The 26225-nt window shown below is 27.6% G+C and overlaps 2 protein-coding genes across 2 annotated transcripts in view; both read right to left on the bottom strand.

The window, feature by feature from the left end:
- Positions 1-877: 877 nt before the first annotated feature.
- LOC129972181 (prefoldin subunit 5-like) lies at positions 878-6788 on the bottom strand. Its single transcript, XM_056086210.1, has 5 exons — positions 6644-6788; positions 5009-5143; positions 3691-3765; positions 2748-2853; positions 878-1252 (listed from the first exon to the last, which is right to left on the bottom strand). The coding sequence occupies exons 1-5, from the start codon at positions 6725-6727 to the stop codon at positions 1173-1175; spliced, it is 480 nt and encodes a 159-aa protein (XP_055942185.1). The 5' UTR covers positions 6728-6788; the 3' UTR covers positions 878-1172.
- Positions 6789-14366: 7578 nt separating this feature from the next.
- The window catches only part of LOC129971207 (poly(rC)-binding protein 3-like), a 99248-nt gene continuing 87389 nt past the window's right edge, over positions 14367-26225 (bottom strand). The window contains exon 12 of the mRNA XM_056084782.1: positions 14367-23818. Coding sequence (XP_055940757.1) covers positions 23590-23818 — 229 coding nt within the window. The 3' untranslated portion in view covers positions 14367-23589. The remainder of the gene's footprint in view (positions 23819-26225) is intronic.

Here is a 26225-nt window from a genome sequence, read left to right on the forward strand (position 1 = left end):
TGGCAATATGGTATATTTTATATTTTCAGAGAGTAATAATCTTGTATTCGATTAATTTTAATTCCATAAAAAAGCGCCACCTGGTAGCGAATTTGGGAGAAAAAAAACTTGTTTTAATCAGTCTTATTAGTGTGTCTTTTTTTATTGTTATAATGCAATAAACCATTCTCATTATCTACACAAATATTTATTAGTATGTTTCTCTTTCTTGATGAAAACTAAAGAATGATTATTCCTTTTATTTTTTAATAATTGTTATATTCATAGATCATTTCATTTCATAATGAATTTTATGAGCATCATTAAAAAAAATTATCAAATCTGCAAATAAAATCCTCTAAGATATTATCATAAAATATGCCCAGTAAGCTCAATAATTATGGGCTGCAATTTCCTTTCTTTTTCTTGGCATTTTTTTAATTTTAATTTTAAGCTAATACTCTGTTAAATGCAAAATATGCTGCATCCCATATAGGCCCATTAATGTTTAATAAAAAGTATATTTATAAGAATTGAAAATTGACACCATTAACAACATGTAGTTAGGTGATGCTGGCAACTACTTGACTCTATTAGGAATATTCATATAGATAATGAACATGTGAAAGGTTATTAAAAAATGCAGGGTCTTTTCACAATTTCTAATTTAAAATTTTGGGAAGGAAACTATGAATTCCAAGTTATTCAAATAAAATTTAATAGAATAAGTAAAGCATACAGAAAGACCAGTTATCGAAGGCAACTAATATTAAAATACATTACAATAATGCAACAACACTAATAAAATGAATACAAAATCTGCTTATATGCAACATCCTTACCATACAGAAAAAAATAGCAATAAGTGATTTTGTACACAAAATAAAAATAATGAAAATTCACACTTTAATAAAAGTCTTTATTGTAAATTTATTGTTCAAAATTCTTTATAAGAATTATTTCATAACTGTTGAATGCACAATAAGCATGATAAGTTTCATCTTATGGCTTAGTAGTTGACATTATTGAAGAAAAGCATGCAGTTTGTCGCACAATATTTAATGTTAAGTACCATGAATTACTGAAGTGAAATGTCAAAAATTATTGAAACTAGAAACAGCAGCAGTTTTTTTTCTTTTTTCTCTCTTTACAGATGTATACAAAAACAGATAATAAATAAGCAGTGAAAGCTCTCAGGATTTAGCAGCAGCAATGGATGCCTGTTGTGCTGCTAGGGTAGCTTGGATTTTGCTCTCCATTGTCTCAATAACAACTGAAATAGAGAAAGAAAATAAATCTAAATGCATAAAATATTTCTAGAAATATTTTTTTTAAAAACTGATATAGCTAAAAATCAGTACAAAAATTGACCCATTCAAATGCTTTTAATCTAAATTTGTCAGTAATTTGAAATCTTTTACTTGTTGTTTACACAATATTAAAATATTGCCTACTATTTTTTATTTCATTATTTACTACGTGGCTTGATGAAAATGTGAAACCCACATCCCCTTATTGAAAATAATAGAAAAGCACATATACATTTAAGATCTTGTTACAATCAACCAAATACTGACTTGCAACTCACAAAATTAGAACTCTTGTTTCAATATATTTAATATATATAATTGAAATAAAGATCAAATCTATGGAACTATATGAATAAAACTGACTAGAAAAGCTTTTTATATTATTATTATTCCCTGAAATGATCATCTCCCTACATACAACAATTTAAGTTAGCTTCAATTACATTTGAAAATTTTTTATTTTATAATTAATATTAAATTTTAAAACAACAAAAATAGTCTCGTTGAAATTTTTCCAATTATTCTCTACTAAGTGTTATCCCTCAACATCCTGCATTAAACTATGCATATTGGGAAAGGCCATGAACGCTCAGATTTTTATTTAATACCACATATGCAAGTTTTGTGGTCAGGGCAGCATTAATAAAAAACCCTTATAAAGCATTTTGGATTTTTTTTGACTAATTAAAATCAAAATTTAACAAAGAATTTTTTAAATAACAAGATAATATATCAAATTTCATTTATATTTTGATTCACTGTTTTTTTGTTTTTTTTAGTTATCACATTTGTACACATATGAAAAAACAAAACATATGAAACAAAAACATATACACATATGAAAAAACAAAATGAAAAATACTCAATGCTTTGACAGATACAATTGAAAATCTGATTTTGGATTTGATTAAAAATTAGAAATTTTAAGTTATCACATTTCTATTCATCCAAAGGTACAGGCCTATACACTGTCAACTCTTTAAAAGATTTGATTCAAAATTTGTCATGTATCTTTCTACTGTTTAGAGGCTAAATCTGTTTATCAAACTTTATTGATTTAGGTGATGATGTCGTGTCTGCTTTACAGCGGAAAAGGGGAGCAGTAGCTTCTGAGGGTAAAGACCCCCTGATATTGATCTAGGTCTTTACATTTTGTAATCTTCACTTGTGCTCTGACAGACAGACTTCCTCTAAATGGATTTCAGTCAAAGCTTGATAGAAATCTATAATTTTGGTAAAAAGACACTGTATCAAATATCATTCCATCTAGAAGTTACAAAAATGTGCTTTTCAGAATCAGGGAAGACGAAAGTGAAGAAATTTCTTAGAACCCCAAGTTTGAATTTTTTTTATAACAAAACTTTCTCTTTGCATATGCAAAAATAAAAAGTTTGCAAAATTTGAATTCTTATATATTAAGTAGAGGGGAAAAAGAAAAAAAGAAAAGAAAAAAATCACCTTCTCGAGCAATGAGTTTTTCCTTCATGATTTGCTGAACTTTTTCTATTTGTGTTGTAACAAATTTTACCTTCCTTTTGAAATAATCGATGGCATCTGGAATCTCCTGCATAAGGTTGGGGAAAAAAATTAGTTAATTTTTTTTTCCACAACTGATTGTTATGATATTTTAATCCACTCATGAACATGCAAATTTTGCACAATAATAATTAACAATTATCAACTTTTTAGAGTGGTAAGTATTCATCTTTAAACTGAAATTCATATCAAAGCTGAAAGATTATTGCCCAATATGTCAGAATTTTACTGCCCAATAGAGAATTTAAATACAAAATATCAGGCATGAAATATCAAAATAATACAAAAAAGCAGTTTGCACTGTAAATGTAAAAGTTTGAATGAAACTAATAAAAAAACTAAATATTAAACATATAAAAAAATTTATTATTTACAAGAATTATGATTATTGATTTCAGTACCATCTGATGCTTGTTTCATTATTTTTCATGGTTTTAGGTGATGATATAATATATTTGCCTGCATTTTATAATGTTTAAAATATTTCAGAAATTTTGTGAACTTTAATTTTTAAAGAATTAGACACCTGTCTGTCCATATTCAAATACATTAAAAATTCTGAATTAATGAAAAAATACAAATCATATGAAATCTTATATCGTAAGTGCAATTATTTATTATTTTATTTCATAAGAAAAAACAAGACCTGAGATTCTTGATGTCTATAAATAGCAATTATGTTGTTTTTCTTATAAATTTATATAAATAAATAAATGTGGGAAAGATTTCAAACAAGTCAAATTTCATCATATATTTTTAATATTTAAAATATAAAGATTATATATTTCTTCAAATATAACAAGTAAACTAAAAAAAAAAAATTGTCTAGCAAATATATATAAAAAAAAGTCTACGTTAAAATTACCTTTTCTACATAATATCCTGTTCCTATATCAATTAGTACTTTCTTAGTTTCATCTAGTTCTCCAGGAACATACATCGTTTCATGGATTAAGAAAGTATAATTCAATTCTTAGAAATAAAATGCATTGAAAATTATAATTTTAATTAATTAAAATAGTATTAACTTAGAACTTTTTTAAGGATACAAAAATGTAAGATATTATAATACATTTTAGTATGTAAATCGTCAATTAATCCAAATTTTAAATCTTTAAAATAATTACATAATTTTTTAATATTATATACAATATATGTAATATTACTTTTAATGTATATTATCCCCTTATTGTCTAAATTTTATAAAGCATAGATTTATGAAAACTACTTTAAAATATGCTAAAATAATTAAGAAATTTGAAATAAAATTCAATATTAAGTACCTTTTTTTAATTATAAAAAAAATCAGTTCAAAATAATTATTTTTTTAATATAGTAAAAATACCAGAAAACAAAGATTGCTTACATTATTTAAAAAATAAATCAATAGAAAAAAATTCAAAATGAAGAAACAAATAAGCAATAGAATGCAATTGGTTTAGCCAAAGAAGTGGAAAGTAAATATGCTATAAAGAGCTCATTTGGTATTTGAGAGTTAAATAAGCAAAATAATAAAAGATGATAGACATGTATCTGCTTTTTCTTTTCTTTTTCACAAGGAAGTCCATTATATAGTGACAGTTTAAATTGTCTATCACAATTATATCAGGATATTGTTGACAAAGGTTCTTCCCAATTAGGTTTTTTAAATATCGGGATTACATAAAAGTTCAATAAAACAGACAAACTCAGGCATTTATGTATATGATATATACTGCATTTAAATGCATAACATTAAAGAATCATGTCAATTCTATGCTTACTACATTGTAGGACATTATAATTTCTGTGTATTGCTTAATGGCTTAATTTCTGTGTATTGCTTAAGTAATTGGGGTAAATTAAATATAAATGTTTGATGATAAATGTAAAATTATTTTAACATACTAGTAGTTCTCATACTTTTTTTTTAATTACTGACTGATAAAAATTTATATATTTATTTATACATTTACTTAAGTACAAATAGGGTAATCATGTGTAATAACAGTTATGTGCATTTTTCTGGAGTCCACAACATACAAAATTATTACCATGTCTCTTATCAAGAGCAATCTAAGTTAATTAATTATCTTATGAAAAAATACCATATTGCATAATATCTAATTTTACAATACTTAAAAATTTTCATCTACTGACACTTTACTACTTTTGGATTTGTAGCTGCAAAATTTAAAGGATACAGAGTCTGTGAGTGGCACCAGTAAGGAATTCCCCTCTTTCATGTTTTGCATTTTTTCTACACATTCTTTAGAATCACCATATTTTTTCTGAGCTATTTTCAGCTGCTGCAGGGAACTGCCAAATATTTCTACTTGCTGAAAAAAACATACATAAATTGTCACAAATGTTTATTTTCATGCAACATATTTGAAAAAAAAAAAAAAAAAAAAAAAACCTCTTAAAGTTAACAATTAAAAATTTTCTGTAAAATGGAATGGTGCATTGCCAGTGAATAGATTATAGTATATAAGCCTGTTTATCCTTTTCAATACTGATTTTTAATATATTGCCTGATGGCAATCCAATAGCTTTTACAATATTCAATACTTGTGCATGAACCACATGCCAGTAATTAATTGCCACCAATTGCACAATAATAGTTTTTTCATAACTATTATTTGCCATAGATATGTAATTTAATATAGTTTGTAAATAGTGCACATTTAATATACAAGTACTAGATATTCTATATGATCTAAAGGCTTACTATGAGAAAAAGTAGGCATAACAGGAACAAATAAAGAAAAATATAATTAAAAAATGCCAGTGTTACAATTTACTGAACTTAACAAAAAATTTGGAAATAGTTGTGATAAAGATTCTTATTGGAATATTTTGAATAGGTGATTTTTTATGTGGCAACTTTCAGTTTAAACCACATAAGTGAATTCTGGGTTGAGAGTTGTGGCAAATGAAAAAAAGTCGCATTAGAGAATATCGCCAATGGAGACTTATATTAAAGTTGTATTTAAATTTGTTTATCATTATACATTTAAGGTATATGTACATTTAAACAACTACTGAAAAAAATCACAAACTCAATGTTCCACAATACAACTCATTGGTAATGATAATCTCACAAAAAATAATACATAAATTATTTCAATAAAATGAATGACAGTGAAATTATAATAGACTGAATTTTAATAGTATTGTTCAATAAAAAGATCAAATATTTCTCTTACTACAATAAATTATAAATTTCAATTCTCCAGAATGATATTCATTTATGTATGTTATGATAAGGATACGATTATTCAGTTATGATAAGGAGAGAAATAGTTCCTTAAAGCGATATTCAATAAATCAAATACCATATTAGAAACAATTGGATGAAAAGATGTTTGTTTCCAAGGCGGTATAAATCAACTACCGCTGTAGAATCAGATCTTGCCATGCAGTCTTTCAAATTTTTCTTCAGTGGAGATATGTAGAATAGTTGTTTCAAGGAACACTAAAATTTGCTCCATATACGAAAAGATTGACACTGATCACAGTTACAGATTAAACCTGGTAAATATTTATTATAATATCCCAGCAATAGTTTAAGTTTAGTATGTTTATGACTGAAATACAGTTCTGCTTATATTTGCATTATAAATGATTATAGAAAACTTTTAATATAATAAAATTTTTATAATCTCGGTTTGTTTTAATGAAATGTTTATCATTCTCACGCCAAAAAATATTTATAACCCAACCTATTGACACATGTGTTTTCATATGACATCTATAAACTGTTCCTAAAATATCAAATAAAGATCATTTCGACATATTATGAAATGTAAAAAGAAAAATGTATAATATTAACATACCGTATCTAATTCCTGCTTAATTTGAGTTAAGCGAGGTAAAGGCAATTCGCTCACATCTACTGTAGTAACATTTTCGCCGGCCATTTTTTAAAACAAAATGTAGAATTGTAGAAGAAAAACAAAATATTCTCACATGTTGCCAGGTTCCGATAAAAATTTCATGTTCTACTTTCCTTAAATGGCAGTGCCGATAACAGAGCAGATCTCTTAGTTCATTTCTTAGCTTTTCCTTTTACATGAACTATTTCAAAAATCATACTAATCCCTTCAGAATTTTAAATCTTTTTGAGAAATCTTTCCACTTTGCTATCTAAAATAGGAAGAATGTTCTTGAATCTTTCCTGTGCAAAATCTGCTTTTTCCAAAATAATAAAATGTTAATGGTTTTAATCTTGCACACTGTTTTATATGAAGAAAGATTCAAGTTTACTTTTACTGTAAACTTGATGTACCTCTTTATTTATTTATTTATTTTTGTATCTTATCTTTAAAAAAAATCCAACACAAGGGGCTTTTAAAGCAAAAACAATTATGGTATTCTACTATCATATCAGAATTTAGATATAGTTTTTAGTAAGTAAGGAAAATAAAAGAATTTTTTTTTTTTTTTTTTTTTTTTTTTTGCAATTAATCACTGTTTTTCTCAAAGAAAGATACAGTTAAAAAGGAAAAAATTTTCCAACGAAATATAAAAAGTAAAAGTTTTTAATTAGTGTAAAGAAAGAGTGCATGCTTCTTATTGTCAGAAGGAAATTTTACGGCACAAGATCTAAATCCTTATGCGATCTCCTTGAGTGGAAAAAAAAAACACTTAAATAACACTGTCTATGAACACAATAACTCCAAATGAGCAAGGAACTGGGCAGATGAAATCTGGTATACAGTTTTTACATAATTGCATATCTTAATGTCTATATGTCTACACTTGCATGCATAAATGAATACCTCTATTAGTACAAGATATTTTATGATATATTTCCAGGGCCCGACTTGGTCTAATTGGGGCCCCTGGCAAAAATTTCTTTACCCCTCCCCCTTTGTTTTTGTCTTTGAAAAGCAATGTTATTTTAACTAATTTATTATTTTCTTTCCATTAACTGAATTAAAGATGCATAAAACGGTCAACAATGGGATAAAAAAATAATTTTCTTTTAAAATTTAAAAAAAAACATACTAATATCATAGTCTTCAGTTAAGTACAATAAAAAATTATGCGATATGTAAAAATTGAGGCTTTTTTGATTGGCCAAATTGTCCGTTGTAATTGCGAAAATTTAGGTGAATTCCGCCCTGGAAAGCCATGGATTTACGAAATATAGATTTTTTTTTGTTCATACGATAGATTAATGAAGAAGCTAGCATAAAACTGACGGATTTTACACTGTACTAATATTTTGTTTAAAAAAAGGTTCATCAAAGACGGAAACGTAAAAAACTTTCTATTTGATTTGGGGGTCCCCTCTGATGTGAGGACCCAAGACAACTGCCCCGTATGCCTCTGCCTTAGTCAGACTTTGTATATTTCCAAAATGCTATTCATATTCTGAATCTCATATATATCGTGAAGATATAGTAACAATGTTGTTGAATACTTTGCTCTAATACGTACGATAACTATAAAACACAACGATATGGATAAATGTAATTTTATTAAGACTTTATCACTAAAATTGTAGATGTATTTAAATATTAAATCCATTTATGAAGTAGTTATAGGAATTCCTATCTATTCGTGCATGTGCGAACGCAGTTGCATAGAGAGAACAAGAGATATCCGGCATAATATGATTCCTCGCTCCCAATAATTATCGATTGTTTAATAAATATTTACGACAGGTCATGTCTCGCTCCTTCATGATATGAAAGCACTAAAGTTGTGCACAGAAGGTACCTCATGGCGCCTGGGTCATCACTATATATCCCCTACCCCACTTCCTGTCGCTAAGCCACTGTGTGAACGCATAATTTAAAAGAAGAAAAAAACATGTAAATGATGCATTGAAAAAATGCACTTCAATTTTAATATACTTTATTTCTTGAAACAATGAAACTGTTTTCTCCTCAGTTAAATGATAAATATCTGATCGTCTGAGACTGTTATTATTAGATTGAAATTTGAGCAGAAATAAATAACTTTGGGATTAGAATTAAAAGAAAAGTTATTTCTGAACCATCTAATGAATAAAGAAATAAATAATGATTTTATGTACTGCTTCCGGGCTTAAGTTTCCATTTATTATTTCAGGAATTCTGCTTCTATCTAAAAGTATAGGGCTATGACTAGAAAGTGGCGGATTCTATATCCTCGGATCTAGAACATATCCTATATATGCAGGATTGGAATATCTTGCATATATATCGAACCGATGTACACTGAATCTGTCTTATATCCAATGTCCTCTTTCGGACTATGAAGAGAAGGATAAAAGCTCATACGCATCCTCGTTATCTGACCATTATTCAAATTTACACAAATAGTAAGTATACCTCGCATAACTTTTAAATCGAAGTTCAGATAGTAAGCTAACATCTGAATATTGAAATGAAAGTAAATCTGATATCGCAAAATCTATGGAAATGAAAATCTTCCTTAAAATACAGATTAATCAGTTTTAATGTTTGATGTTTTAATGTACAAAAACAAAAATTAAAACGCGAGAAAATGCCAGATAATTTTGGAGATTATGTTTACATTTTACCAAGTATTATAATTAAAAGCGCACCGAAACTTTTATGACATAAAAATTTTATCTTAGGAACTTTTAAGATTTATATTTTATTCTATTAATTTCATTTTTAGCATCTCACTTAAAGTAATCAAGTTTCTTTTTAGAGAATTTTTTTTTCATGAAAAGAGCAGCAAATCACCGAAAAAAAAATGGCAAACATAATTGCAACAGTAATCTCCTTCAGTCTTTTATGATGAAGTGAACCTCTTCTCAGCTGAGACAAAATTTCGGAAAAGATCTTAACAATATTTATCTTTCACAGGTAGGATTTTAGACATTAGATTATATATTCAATTTTGGAAAAAAACACACACACTCTAGTTGTTTTACATATTATAAAAAGAAATGCATATTATATATTCCCATACATTTGCGTGAAATCATTTTATTTGATTAATATCTGGTTAATAGGAGATTTCAGTAAAAAATAATGTTTGTTTAAATGCTAATGATAATTCAATTTTCAGCTCTCTGATAACAGTGCCTAGGACACTTGTCCCATATGTCTTACCGTAGTTATTTATTTTTCTTTTACCAATGGCATAGAGAAATTCAATAACTTTGAATTCTGGGTTCTATAACGGATAACTGATGTTTGTTAAAACTTATTTAATTAAAGCCTTTTTCATGACATAATTAAACGCAGCTAGGCATCTGTGTGTACGTGTAGGTTTTGGATGTTCTATAAATAAGTTCTGTTCTAAATTTATGTAATTTGTTACACAAAATCTAACTACATATAAATAATTACTTTTATTTCTATATAATTTTTATGGATAGAAAATTAGGCTTCGAAGAGAACCAATTTACACAAAATTTATCAATATTCGAGTATTCAACACTAAAAATAGAGGTTGAATCCCGAGACGATTGTTGGTCACTACTTTTGTATCAATTTTCGCCAGATACAATCAGATCACATTTTAGAAATAATAGAACTTCTTAGGCAGCTTGTTAATCGTGAATTTATGGAATATCAAGATGGCCAGCATTTCTGCTCTTTAAATTTCCCTGATATGTTTCGGATGTTTCTAATATCTTCAGAACGATGTCGCTTTATTTTATTCTCTTTAATTATTGTATAATATTTTCTTAACTTTATTTGACAATTTTTTCTATTTTTTTAACTAAAATTAATGCAAAATAAAATTTTATTCTCAGAAAAAAAAAAATCCATCATTTTTACTTATTGAATTTCAAATAAATTTTATGTAAAATCCTTCCCTTTTTTTGTAAATATATTAATCAACTCTAGAAGATGCATGCCAATCTAGATAGACTTTTAGCCAACCAATTATATCTCAGAACTACTTGTCAAATTTACTCACGAAATATGCAATAAAAAATATATGCACAATGGCGGAGTGCTTCAGAATGAAATGATTTATTTCTATCCAGTGGGGTCTCCCCCTATCCAAACTGTTCATCAACACACTAATCAGAACAGAAAAATAATTTTGATTAAAATAAATCGCTATCGTAACCCGTGATATCATCGAATTTGAAGTTCGAAAGAAGAAAAGGGGCGGTGGAATAGCTCCATATATATCTTCTTAAATAAAAGAGATCCATTAAAGCTTAATATCATAATAGTGACAGGAATTGGTTTTTCATTAAGCTGCCTTTTCCCATAATACGCAAAACCATGTTCGCTAATTATGCCGATAACTTGTCGTTCTAAAAAAAAGCAAACAAAAATTTTCGGCGAAAAAATATATTTATATTTATTTATAAAGCTCAATGTGTGTGTGTTTTGGCGCTCTACAGAAAAGACCATTTGACCTACAGTTACCAAATTTGATACATGTCTACCTTGGAGGTCGGGAATCTGCACCTGGGGTTCCGTTTTTTGAATTTTTAATTAGAATTTTAATTATTAATTAAAAAATAACTTTCCCGCCAAAAAATCTTTTCATTTTCCCCACCGCCAAATGAGTACGGGCTCAGTTTTTTTCCCCAACAGTAATTAGGCTAAGCTTAAGATTTTTCGGCTGATTATTTCAAACGATTCTGTTTATTTTCTTAATGTTTGATGCATTTAAAATTAAACATTGTTAATTAATAGATCTGTTCATGATGAATCTGAGAAAATTTTGTTGACAAATTCTTCAAATATTACATAAATTAAGAAAGATATTCTTTAGTGCCCATAAAGTTTAAATGCTCATTGACTGTTTTCAGTAATCATATTACAAAAAAATACTTTGTTTCAGTAAAAAATATTATGATATTAATTGCAGATTAATCCTTTCCACTTTAATTTAAAGTATAAATTCTACGGGAGCTAACAGAAAATGAGAGAGATACATATTACGTTATGACTGAAGGCGTTTATAATACTATGAGTGAATTATATGACTATCAAAATTTGAAGTTTTAAAATATTTTGATGAAGAAGCTATTAAAGTAGGAATTGCATAAAATAGTTAATTATTAAAATTTTAACGAACATTAAGATTGGAGAACCGGCTGGTCGCCAAAGGCGGCTAGTATGCAATAAAGTAGATGTGGTAGTTAATCCTTTTCTTTCATAGTTTATTTTAGACTATCAATAAAAGTTTGATTTTCATTAGTTGCCAATAGGGTTTGACGGTTTTCCAACCCGATTTTCAAAAACCGGTTTATTAAAGTAAATTTGTCACATTTGAAAACCGGTTTTTAAATATAAAAACCGGTTTTAAGAATTCATATTATTATGTAAAAATTAATTTTGAACTTATTTGATTCTATGCAACGAACAGCAAACACATTTTTTCAACGTTGCAAGTTGCGTTGATCAGTGCTTGTGCACTGCACAGTTGCGCCTCGAATTCGTCAATTTAAGTTTTTCATGAACATCCCTTTTCACTTTTTTTTCTAGGTGAAACAAAAGTTTGATAAAGTTCATCTCTTGCTTCTCGTCGGATGTTTTGTCTATCGGTATGAAGTCGGTGCTAATAGAAACGTCAGCAATTTGACTGGCTCGTTTCGAAGAACGTGTGAAAGGAATAAATAATTCCCCGTTTTCTGCTTCTTGATCACAGTATTTAATGATATATAAAATTTTCTTCGTACCACTCCTGAAAGCTTTTTTACACCTCTTGAACTAGCCATATCAATAAGAAATATTCAGTTAAAATAAAATGCTGTCAGAAATAAAATAACACTCACATACACGTGAAAAAAAAATAGAACTAAAAAAAGTATCTAATGCGAGAAATCCAAGGTCAAATGTGCTCATCGTTCCGCGTCTCAGCCCTTAATGAAATGGAATTATCGAAATGTGGTCTCCGAATCCGATTCGTCTTGACAGGTTTGCTTAATATTGTGAAGGTGAAAATTGGAAACAAAAATATAAAGTTGTTATATTTGGTAAAAGTAACGAAAGTATTAAGTATGTTTAATTTTTATGTTTATATTTCCTATTTAACATTTTAAAATTAAATGTTATTATATAAATTCCTTCTATCAAAAATTAGTGCAAAATAAGAAGTTCTGGCTTCTGTTTAATGGAATTTTAAATAAAACACAGGGTGTTAAAATATTCCATATTTTCTTTCGCAACGTTGTAACATAAATTATGTCTTTAGCAAGCATCGGAATTAGATGAAATGTTTTTTTTTTAATTCCTAGAAAATGTGTAGATTAGATTATTTTAAATTGCATTAATATTAATAGTTAAAATAATAAAATTGTAAAATAAACGTCAAAAATATTTATTCAATAACTTTAATTTCATTTTTAGATAAAAATGAGTAAGTCGGAAGTTTGGGATAGTTTCAAAAAGTTCGGGATAGACAAGGCAATCTGAAATCATTGTAATAAAATGTTGAGCTGCAAAGGATCATCTACCAGCAATCTACATAATCATTTGAAAGCAGTTCATAAAATTATTGTCGGAAATAATATAATTGTTTAGTTTCTTGAAGACCCTGAAGAAAAACTTTCAAATCCAAAGACACTGAAAGCTGAATTTTCATTATTTGAACAAACGAATAAAAGAACAAAAAACTTAGATTTGTATTTGATGCCAAACTCAGTAACTAGTGAACGAGTATTTTCAATTTCAGGCAATATTGTGTCCAAAATAAGAAAGAGACTTAGCCACCGTTCAGTGGATATTTTATGTTTTTTTAAATCTTATTTTCGTAGGAGAAATTAAAATTAGGAAAATAATAAAAGTATTATTTGAAGTTTTTGTTTGAGTTTTCGTTATTTTGTGTAAGTAATATGTATATGTAATCTTTAATTTTGTTTTTTATATTATGATATTGATTTCGTTTTTTGTTATTTTATATAAATTAAAATAAAAAAAATAGAATAGGGAAAAATATTTTATTTTTCCCTATTCAATTTTTTTGACAAAAATTCGAAAACCGGCTTTTTTTTTTGGAAATATCGAATTCGAAAACCGGTTTCTGTATAAACCCTAGTTGCCAACGATGTTTCATTCTAATAAAAAATACAAGCTAATTATCATGTTCTATAAAAATTACTGATGCATAAATTTTTTTTTTCCAGTTTTATAAAAAATTTCTCTAACTTTACCCACCCTCCCTGAATTCCTTAACGATTTCAGGTCAGCTGCCACCTTGACTATTCTCCTAAAATATGTTCCAAATTGCATATCAAGCTAAATGAATCCGCTTTATTAGATATGGACTGAATAGCATCTCAAGAAGGTATATATCTATAAATGATGGCTGATACCTCGAATAAAAGTGTTTTTCTTTTTGTTCCGGTCTACTGTCTACATTATACCAGTCAAACAAATTCATGGAAAAGACTCAAAATGAGTCTAGATAGGGGTCGATTGATGATGTTATATCTGCATTATATGCAGATGGAACTATTTTGTATGATGCCTTTTTCTTCAAGAAGGTTAAGCCAGTTCATGTATTCCCTTTGCATTTCGGGATTGAAGTTGAGTTTTTAATTTTTATGTCAGTTCCCCTGTTGAGCCTAAATTCAAACATCTGTTAAGCCCTTTAAAGTAAAGAAATTTCAGAACAATACTGTGTATAATAACTCTTTTATTGAAACATCTTTGCATATTAAAATACAATGACAAGACTGTGAAAAATCTCTCTAGAAACTATGACACTTTGTTCAGCTCCTCACTGATATGTTTCTTCAGAACCGGCATATCGAAGCACCTGTGCACAGAACGTCGGACACATCCAACGGTCACTTCACCTCATTTAGCCAAACGATTACTATATTTAATGTTTATCTATTATAATTTAATTTGAATAATTAAGATTTTAATTAATCATGAAATGTTTACTAAGTTATTTGTTACAAAAGAGGTCTTCATTTATCTTCCAACTTCATTACAAGGTAATAATTTTAGAAAAAACTACATGACGCTTAACCAAAGACAATATAATTACATACAAACATCTTAATATTCTGAGCCAGAAGAAGGATAGCCTACAAAAGAAATAATGTCAACAAATTAACAATATATATTTTTTTATATTAAAAAGGAGCCATGGAATTTTAAAAAGAAATGCGTGAAATGGTTTTCATTTTAACTACCCAACACATCCATAAACGAATTTATGTATATATCTTATCATGGTAAACGTCTTGTACTCAAAACAGCGAAATCTTCTAAAAAGTTTAAATGGATTTAATCACCTGCCTTTTTCTTTCTTCTTTTGAAATTTTAAAAATAAATACGAGAACAAAATTTTTTTTACTATTCGTTCATTAAATAAAAAGCAACAGAAATGGGTTTTCTCTTAATATCGAAAACAATTGCGCACATATTCTAATTTTAGTTAAAATTCAAAATTTTTTTCTGGAAAAACGACAAAATTAATTTGGCTTCTTAAATATTTTTCGATTTTTCTTCAATGGATAAATTTTGTATTCTCAATAGTGAATCGAATTCCAAATATCCATTTTATTTTTAGTAATTAGTTTGATACTCCCTATTTCAATTCTTTTTCTAATAATTAGATTTTCTAAAGCATTAAATTATTTTAAAATACAACTTTAAAAAAACCCGTATCTTCGTATCATTTGATTAATTTTCATTAACATTCTTGCCACAGGTTTTAGTTAGTGATTTTGAAAATTTTATATAAAATTGCATTTGTACTGGCAGTCAAAAAAAGTGGCCAGGTAAATCCCAATAAAATATCGTCATCAACTGATAATCAGGGACACTCATTAAGGAAAAACATGGGGACAGTGGCAAATCGCAGCCGAATTCAAATTCCCAATTTATTACCAAATGTCAATTATTTGACAAGTATAATTAAATAAATGACAAAAAAAAAAAAAAGGATGGTTACTCAGCTAAAGAAGCTATATTATGAACCTGAAATAGATTAATTGAATCAAATTTAAACTATATAAAGTACAAAATTGCAGAATACTTTTTTCTTTGTTGTGTGTTTCGTTTGAATCAGGGAAGGGTAGAGGTGCTACATTTCAATAGCAACCGAGTTGTGTGCACAAGACTTCGAATGCTGACAATTAAAATAGCTCAACACTCACAATTTGTGTAAAAACATTCTAAAAGAAGGAAGGACATTTTTGACGCCAGGGACCGACTGACTAAAATGTTACATTTCTTTTTTTTTTTTTTTTTACACATCATTTTTCTGAATAGGTTTACCAACATTCTTTGAAAATTGATAAGGAGGAAACAGAATCATAGAAAGCAACCTATAACACAATAATAGATATTCAGTCATAGAAAAAAATTAACAAAATAACTTGACTAAAATAAAACAAAGATGATTTCTGGTGTACAAATGTGCTTTGGTAATGACAATGGACTAAAATAATACAATATAATATATAACTATCAAAGGCAGCTTTTGTCAATGTTTTTGGCACAACATCAGCTTTTACCTATAACTTGTGTAGTATAACAATCAATTTGTGATCAAGTGATGCCTGTCAAATGTGTGGTTCCAAATTACATATTTTGTATGAGGAAATATGTCATGTCCCATCATATGTAAAACAATGTGCAATTAGAAATTATGTGATATTAATATCTATGTTTTGTCATGTGAACCGACTTCATCTTTGCTGAAACTAAATGGCGATTTGTTTGGACACAATTTGAATACTTTAAGCACAATTTTAAACAATTCTTGGTTAGCCATTATTGAAGTTAATGAACTCGCACACATAACAAGTTTTTCAAGAAGGAAGGGGGGGGGGTATTCTTATATTTGAATTGAACGTATACTGTTTAGAAACATTACAGAGACATTTTTTCAAATAGACAGAATCTAATTATTTTAATTTAAAAAAATAATAAAGAAGAAATATTGAAGAAACACAAACACTATTTTAATACGTACATCATAAATTTGCACTGCAGTCAAATGATGGGAACAACATTCAAGATAGCACTCCAAATTTTGCACTACAACAGCAGAAAGACGTTTAACCCACATCATATTAAATGTATATTTAATTAGCATATATGAATGATTGAAATTGGTTTTTGACCAGGAACCCTGCGACACTAAAGATGAAACTTTGCCAATATGTACAGATTAGGCTGTGCAATATTAAAAAATTATTTTTTTTAAATATAAAAGCAGAATAATTAAGAAATTTATGCATGAGAGCAGAAGAAAATAACTTTTAAACACTTTTCGAAGGGTAAACCATAATCTGAAATCAATTTGAATATTATCTACCTATTTTATAAAATAAAAATAATATTTGACAAAATGCAAACACTTGACCTGCAATCAAGATTCAAAACAATTAATTGAATTGCAGTGTATAGAAACAATTTTCACATTATAAATCATTATATTGTTCTGCTATCTGACCCGCCATTCTTTTCATTAATAGACAAGATTATTCAATAAAAAAGACAACACAATATTATAAAATTAAAGTTTAAAACTGCTGCAAATATGCATTTCATAATTTCCAGGATATTTTTTTTTTAATGGAAAAGAAATGAACATCTGTTACCTTTATGCATGAGCACTAACTCATTTATTATCAAAAATATCTTCCTGTTTTTATTAAAGAAGGAAAATAGTTCCAAATTAGTTAACAAAGGAATATGATGATAAGTCTACCGTTTTTGTTTGCATGCAACAAGATAAAAGATTCAATTAATTCTTAAAAGCATTTTTTTTTTTCTTTTTCTTTTCAGAATATTACTTGTTACGTATTTTGAAAAAAATTCTTAATTTTGAATGCTCAGTTTAAAAAAAAAAAAAAAAAAAAAGCCCATTGCTCAGATATTATTAAAAAAAATAGCAAAAGAAAAGATCCCAACCTATCAAAGTGATGAAAAAGCTGCTTCAGTAAGCTTTGAATTAAACAAACAGGAATAAATTTCTTGAGAAATAACATTAGTCTTGTTAAAAATATTAAAAAAATTGCAGAGGAAAGAATGTCAAACTTTCTTTCATAAATAGTGAAACTGCAAAAAAAATGACGAAAGCTGCCTTTGAGTATAAGAACAACAAATCAAAACAAAATCAACTATAACTATATATTCTATAACAAATGCAAGTTGAGTAAATCTGTGCAGAGAATACTTTTTTTAACACTATTCCTTTAAATTTTGGAAGACAATTTTCCTCTGTGAATTAATTTAAAGTAATTTCTGAATAGATAATTTTTTTCCCCTTATACACCTTAAAACAATCAAGCTCTTTCATTCATCATAACATTACATTTCAAGTGCTCATCTAAAGTAAAAAAAAAAATTCTCTCACAGATGTTCTCAACAGGACTAAAAATACTCATAAAACACTTAATAGAAAGTAATTTTAAATATTCAGAAAAACAATCAATCAAATACATAATATTTTTTTCCAAATACAACAATATTTGAACCCATTTTACAAAACTGATTTTTGAAGCATTGAAACAAAGGTATGCAAAGAGAAAATTTATAGAACACTCTTCAGAAAAGGAGATCAATTATTAAATTCTTTATAGCAATGTGTTAAATGTTCTATCTCAATATATTACATTCTGGATTTCAGTCTTTCATTTTAATGGAAACTCCACAGTGACAAATATCTTGAAATTGGGTTTTACTGACGTCTGAATAAGATTATTCACATTTAGTTTATTTTTTGAGCATCCTGTACAACATACTTTTTTTATATATAAATTAACTAAATATAAAGGATCCGAAAGTCATTTTTTTTCCCAATTAGAAAGGTTTTTTTTTTGAAAATTAAAAAAATAATTCCCTATATTATCAAAATGATTTATAAAACTAAGATAAATTTTCATGACAATAAAATTGTTGTGAAGGAAATAATTTCATCATAGTTTAAAAATTTATCTTCTTATTCTTATAACGTCTTAAGCATTACTATATGAACAGTGATAATAATAAATTACTTGCATACCTTTCAGAAAACAATATGACTAAAATTCTACCTACGATTATATGCCTTGGATAAACAATGAATTAAATTCTTTACAAATAAATTAAATATTAAAGAATTTAAAAGAAAATTAATAACAATAATTACATTTTGTACAGATAAACATTCATTTAGAACAAATTTAAACCTGATTAAATCAAAACGCACAAATGAATATACATAAAAATTTGTCAAGTAATTTTAACTCCAAAAAATTCATGATATATTTTCACATAAAAATACATAATTACATGGCATATTTTTTAAAAATATATAATTTGTGTGAATGATGAACTAAATAAAATGTATAATACGACTGACCAAAGATGTCTATAGTGAAAGACAAAACGTTTCAAAAAATGAATACACGAAAATCAACTAACAATCTTACATATCTAACAATGAAGAATTACATAATATTAGTCTAGTAAATTATTGTTTTAACTTGAAAGTCTAATCAAATAAGTTATATTCAACATTCATTAAAATTAGTTAGATACGAGAACCAAGCTGCAGACGGTAAAATTCTGAAGTTAAGTACAAATAATGTTTTAAAAAAAGTAAATAACAAGTAGCTACATTTCCTATGAAAATAGAGTTTAAAGTGACATCAAATGCATATGCTGGCTAATTTTTAGATTATCTTTCTCTCTCTCTCTCTCTTTTTTTTTTTCAACAAGTGTAAAAATCTTCGCATTGAAGATTATTGCTATGAGGCGTGCAGTACCACCTAATAAGTTGAAAATAATAGAATCAAAGATATATATAGTAGAATATGTCATTCAACACCATTTTTTTAAAACCTTAATAAGATACATGATATTTTGGTTCAAGAGGAGGCTTACCACCATGGTTTTTAGACAGAATCATAGTGGCAGTTGACAATGTACACAGGATGAAAAAAAATTTTAAGCTTATAACTGGTAACAGACTTTTATTTCGTACCTAACTGAATGGAAAAATAAAAACAGTGAAGTTTATGCAGTTTTTCTGTTTACTTGTATAAAATAAACTATTAAAAACTGAATTCGAGTTTCATTGCTATTAATTGTGACAATAGCACCATAAGATGGAATAAATAATTATTTGACAAGGTCGTTATTTTTGAAGCATCATATTTTATTAAAATTTATCCCAATTAATATCTTTGTTTCTAAGTATATTCCGAATAAAAATAATGCCAAGTTCCCCCCAAAAATGTGTGCTACTTTCATAAATTTTAATTATAGCCACACTGTAAACAGAAATATAATTATTTTTTGCATCATGCATAAACCATAAGCCAACTACAACTTAATTCTTTTTACCATTAAAAAAAAGTGACAAATATGAATGACAAATTCTATAATTTTTGCACATGCCACTTCAAAATTTTCATAAAATTGAGCAATTTCTTAAGATTCTTTCAGTTAAGGAAAAAACATTTGTTCTTCCATCAAATTTTCATAAATCGAAGCTAAAATGTCCAATATAATGACTGAATATAAATTTTCTCAACAAAAATATACTAGATCCCTTACAGAACAATTCTGTAATGATAAATATTATTATTTAAAATACCTATAGCTACCAAATTCCACAACAATGATTTAATAGTGTAGCTGCATTTTCAAGTGGTTGTTCTGTAAAAAGTGCACAGTACTTTAGTCAATTTCACACAATGAATTCAGAATAAAAAAAAAATAAAAATAAAAAAAAATCATAACAATGAAGGGTTTTAACCCATTAATCGTCATGTAACTTTTGAAACTTTATAATTATTTGATGTTATATAATATATTTATACACAATTCAAATATCCCAAACTGAAAATTACTTTCCAATTTTGGGCACATTAAAAGATATAATAGCAGTGTATAAGATGAAGCTAAAATTTTTAGAATAGAAAATTACACTACATTGCACACAGATAATTGGAAAACACTTAAAAACATCACATTGCACTTGAGCAAAAAACATGCACTTCTACAATAAAATCTAATAAGTTTTGCATTTTGAAGTAAATAGGAAAATACCTTTTTTTTTTGTCATAAGTTTCTCCAAACAGCCTGTTCAAAATATCATCTAATAAAACATATAATGAAAAAGGTTGGTCCACCAACATAGTTTCACATTAAGTTGAATGGCACTACAATTTGTATCCGATTTTGAGAGGTTTAAAGAATGATATGTAAAACAGAAATCACCAAAGAAATGGTGCCGAAATTTGCATCTGTTTCAAAAGGGTATTCCAGAATGATATGTCGAATCCGAAATACATAGTTAGAAAAAACATTCTAATTGAAAACATACAAGATTACATTTTGGTAATTCACATTAATTACGAAAAAAAATTGGAAATTGAACCCTTTAAGAAATACAGGTATGTTAACAAGGAAAAAAAAAGCAAGAAAATATCATTTTGTACTATATTTTATTCTAACAGTACAAAAATTACTATTACCAAAAATAAAGGCAACATAAATATTAATAATTAAATATTTTTAAAAAATTTAAACACACATACAAAATTAAAAGTTGTGAATACACACTTTTTCCCAGAATTTTCTATTAAAACAATTATTTTATTTGGTTCTTTGCAACTAACATTTTAAACAATAACCAACATGAAGAGTTCATTACAATTACTTCCATTTTAAGGAAAATACATATAATAAAAAGCAACATTTATAAAGAGGGGGGAAGGGATAGTATAGGTTGAAACATATTAAATATTAAAATCAGTCTTCTTACTTTGCCATTAAAAATCAGTCTTTATCAATATGAATTTCATATTTAATCTGAACACATCATAGCATAACTTAAATTCCATATATAATATGAAAATATAATTATTGCAAAATAAATACTGATGTATAAACCAAGTACAGAATTTTTCTATTTATTCTAGATTTACTACCACAAAGTCTTTTTAAATTTGCATTCATTGAAAAACAAACTGGATGATTTGTAGCTAGAATGCAGTTAAATTCATTTTTGAGATTTAAGAGAGTGAATACACACAAATATTTCTGTATTCATGATCACATTCTGTAAATAATATTTAAAACCATAATAACTATCATGTATCACATAATCTGCAGCTTACAGCAGAACTTTGTCATATACATGTGATTTATATAAGTGCCTGAATAACTATTAAATTTTTTTTAATTAAATTCACTTCAAAATTTTTTGGTTGTTACTATCTGAAAGCACATTTGCTTGACTCAAAGAGTTTTGCTAACTTCTTTCTGAACTCTAGAAATAGCATTCCCTAAACAATATTCTCATTTTTCTATTGAAATTGTTAATTGGTGAATCCTTTTTTTGCACTTAATTCAACAAACATAAACAAAGCAAGCAAATTGCGAGATTATATATATATAGCTGTATGGAAATGAAGATGATTTACAACTCTATACTATTCATCTTCAATGCAAAAACTTTCTTCAAACACATACATACATATATATCACATGTAATTTGAAAACATCTTCTAAACTACATACATTAAATAGCGAGTATAATATTGGGAAGCTGACATACACATTCCCCCAAGACAGCATCATTTAATGAATTTTTAAGATTAAATTAAAGGGTTCAGTTTCCAAGAATAAGAGGTAGAATAAGAAAAATTGCACACTAAAAAGACCATACATATACCTTGTATCACCAAGGCTGTTTTTGAGGTGCATAACACAAGTAAGTGCAATAGTTCTGACTAGGACACACAAATAATGGCTCTCTCGGAGATTTGACTGTGGTTTCTCTTCCAGAAACATTCCACATATATAAGTCTTTAGAAAAAACACAACAAATCTAAGAAAGGGCTTTTTACGTCTTTCTCGTTACGAAGTCTTTTGGTCTCGAGTGTCTTAAGTACTCACGAGCTCTCGGACTTTGAATCGGCAAAGAGGCAGGAATTGAAATTCCTGTCTTTGAGATACGCAATGGATTCCGAAATGCCAGCAAATAAGTTTAATACTTTGCAATAACATAACATACTCCTTCGATGAAAACTATGAAATAAGTTCTCACAATAAATTATTTGTACTCAAAGAATAATGCCCATAGAAAATTTTTAAAATATTCATTTTAAAAATGGTTTTAGAAATCATTAAAATTATATACTTATAATTACAAAATAGGTCATATTTCAAAAGAATTGAAATAAAAGAAATTAACAAAAAATAAGAAGCAATTTAGAAACAAGCTTCTAAATTTGTATGTTATTCCATTTACAAATGACTGTTCTAGATTTAAAATCTTTAATGCATCTGAATAGGAGCAAAAAAAAAAAAAAAAAAAGTAATAATAAAGATGGTTCTTGGGTTTTTCACATTTTAATTTCAAGTGAATTAAAAATTCCAATATTCTTAGAAATTCCTTTTCTTTACATATGGGAAAACAAGCTATATCTTAATTACCCCAGCAAAATTTCACAAGGATAAATAATTTAATAAAATCTATAATCCACATTTAATTCATTCTATTTGTATCACATCAGTTGATCTATAAATATGATAGATGTATAAAATCATGTTAAAGCTCTTGTCTGATTTTCAGACATCCTTGTCCACTAATGACAATTTAGAATTTTAAATTAAATTTATAATAAAAACTTAAAAAAATAAATCATATTCTGGAATTAATTTTTTTATGTTTATGATAGTGATATTACCACCCTCACTTCTGAAGCAAGTTGATTTAAAATCACAGTTGTTTTCAAATTTGTACATTTAAAACCAGACATGCTACTGAATTTGCAATTCTGATTCATTAAATCTGTCTTAAAAAAGTACGATTTCTACATTTTCTCCATTCTACTCATATATACTCAGAACCCATTGCGCATTCCAAATTCCCCATCTCAGTAGGGCGAGAACTTGTTGTCTTTCTTGAGCAGCTTGTAGGGCAAGCTTTTAGCCTGGAACTGCTTGAGGTTGGCAGCAAAAAGGGCACCACGCAAGAAGGTGGGGCTCAGACCCAAAGCTGGTGTAGTCTTCACGAGAGAAGCTGCAGCCAATGGGTTAATGGGAGGGGCAAAGCTCACAGGTGTGGGGCATGATTTTGGATCCAGTGCCTTGTGTCGCTCAATGCTAGAAAAAACAAACAAAGTAAATCATCTCGTCCATCACAATTAGTACTCTATTCAAAAATACAGCATACATTTGCAGGTTACATCAGTTTTAGTTAAAGTAATTTAATAATCAATAATTAATACTAATTAATAAATGTAATTTAAAACAAAGTATTTCATATGAAATGAGTTTAGTTGTATTAATGCCCCGTTTTTAAACACCACTAGGACTATTTTGGGACGGAACTCTCTAATTTTGAACCATAGTCAGATGATGAGGACAACACCTGACCTGGCACCCCTTCGCCAAATCGCCACACCAACCAGCGGGAGAATTTTTGGCCTCGATGGATTTAACGTGTGCCAGACCCGCTTACACGACAGTTCTTTGGTGGAGACAGGTCTCGAACCTGAAACCTACCAGTTCCGAAGCCGATATATTAACAGTAGGCCACTGCGCCCCCTCATGTGAAACGAGATATGGTTCAATATTATGGATATGATTAACATACTTAATTCTGTTCAGACCATTTATCATGACAAAGCTTTCATTACACATATAAGGAATTTTTTAGGAATTTCAGTTAGTGGTTGAGTTATCTTTTCATTGAAATAGATTACTTTCACCCAAACTGATCATTTTGTAAATACAGAGAGTTTATTTCATTTCATATAATATAAAAAGAATTCCCACATAAAATATCAATCCCAACAAAGGACACATCAGATGTGAAATGCTTCTAATAGGGTAGTTGGTTCTCATTATCTGGATAGGCAGGTGCATTAAAGCAGTAAAGTCAAGTTACCTCCACTCCCATGATAGAATGTAAACCCTACAGAATAATTATACCATACTGAGTTACGACCATTATTATTCAACCTTAGTTCTTGCCTCCATGTTGTCATGATGATGGTTAATGAGACTGCTCCAAATGTTTAAGCCAGGGTGGGAGTAAATTTGACGTGTCATCTCAAATGCCTCAGTTAATGGATTCCAAAAGTTTACGTACTATCAGTACTTTTTAATAATTAGTGATAGTAATTATTAACAAGATTGATTAGATAAAAACAAATTACAATAAAAACAAGTTAGCAAGATAAATACAACATTTTTAAATGATTAGTGATAGAAATATTAGATTAGATAGATGAAAAAAAAAAGACTATTTGATTACTAAATTATTATTTTATTTGTTAAGATTTAATGTGTTATAAAATGTATATCATCTAATTTTTGAACAGACAATATATATATTAAATAATTTCTGCATGGAGGCATACATGGTTCACTCAAACAGCAAATACAAATAAACAGTGTTTGTATATTTTAAAATTCAACTATTATCATGTCATTTATTTTAAAGCATTTATAGCTTTCACACTATCTACAATATATTTTACAAGGCTGGCAAAATAGCCCAGAAAAAAAAGATAAAATCTACATAAACTCAGTTCTTAATTTTAAGCTTCCTTAATAAACTAAACTGCTTAAATAATAATGCCTGAATGAAAAGAAATTTTGATGACAAATCCAAAATATTCACAAATCTTTTCACACTTACAAAAATAAATACAATTAATGAATTTATAAGAAATACTCCAAAACAAATTCTAGTATATCTATTAGATATTTTAATACTTTGGGCAAGATAAAAATAGCTGTTTTTTTTAAATTAATATATTTGTCTTTTTAAAGCTGGAAACTGCAGATCTGCATTCTGTTTCTTAGAAAAACAGAGTGCCTTCAATTACAAAAATGAAATTGCTCTATAATTAAATACAGATTATAATACATATTATTACAAATATTCCAATGACATCCCCATAGCAAAACTGAAAACAACAATTAATAGGAAATAGAATTCAAACAACAATCTTCACTATATTCGGCCATGACTCTACTTCAAAAATTATGCTTGCTTGCTTGCACACACACACGCGCACAGAAAATATCTGGTAAAAAGGATTTTTCGGTAATCTTAAAATCTCAAAAATAAGCTTTTCAGTCACGCAAATTTTATTTATGTACAGTTTTTCTATCATTGTGAGAAATTCAAAGTAATTTCTTTGTTTTATCAAATCAGTCAAACATAGGCTTTTGAAAAAGTTTACATTATCATAAAAAATTGCTTTCTTGCCCATTAACTCCTAAATAGAATTTTATCTTTTACTTTTGTTTTGTAATATAATCACTAATTAACAGGCAGGGCATTTTACATTTTTAAACACTGCATTTTAAAATTGTTTGATTTTTTCTTTTGTTAAATAGTTATTTTGCCTCATACTTTAGTACTTGTAAAATTCAATGGACCCAGTTGGTATATGAAAAGTCTTTTTATGCTAGTTCTTTAGATCAAGTTCATTGAATAAAATCTCATTTTATTTTTAGTTCATTGTGCTATATTTTTCTAACCAAGTTTAAAGTC

The sequence above is a fragment of the Argiope bruennichi genome, chromosome 6 (assembly GCF_947563725.1).
Source record: "Argiope bruennichi chromosome 6, qqArgBrue1.1, whole genome shotgun sequence".
Taxonomy (NCBI): domain Eukaryota; kingdom Metazoa; phylum Arthropoda; class Arachnida; order Araneae; family Araneidae; genus Argiope; species Argiope bruennichi.

Bases quoted from the DNA above. Each gene is read 5' to 3' on its own strand.
- LOC129972181 (XM_056086210.1), bottom strand. From the start codon at position 6,727: ATGGCCGGCGAAAATGTTACTACAGTAGATGTGAGCGAATTGCCTTTA. The intron at 5,144-6,643 runs GTATGTTAATAT...TGTTTTTTTCAG, and splicing joins TTAAGCAGGAATTAGATACG to CAAGTAGAAATATTTGGCAG. The intron at 2,854-3,690 runs GTAATTTTAACG...AACCTTATGCAG, and splicing joins CAGGATATTATGTAGAAAAG to GAGATTCCAGATGCCATCGA.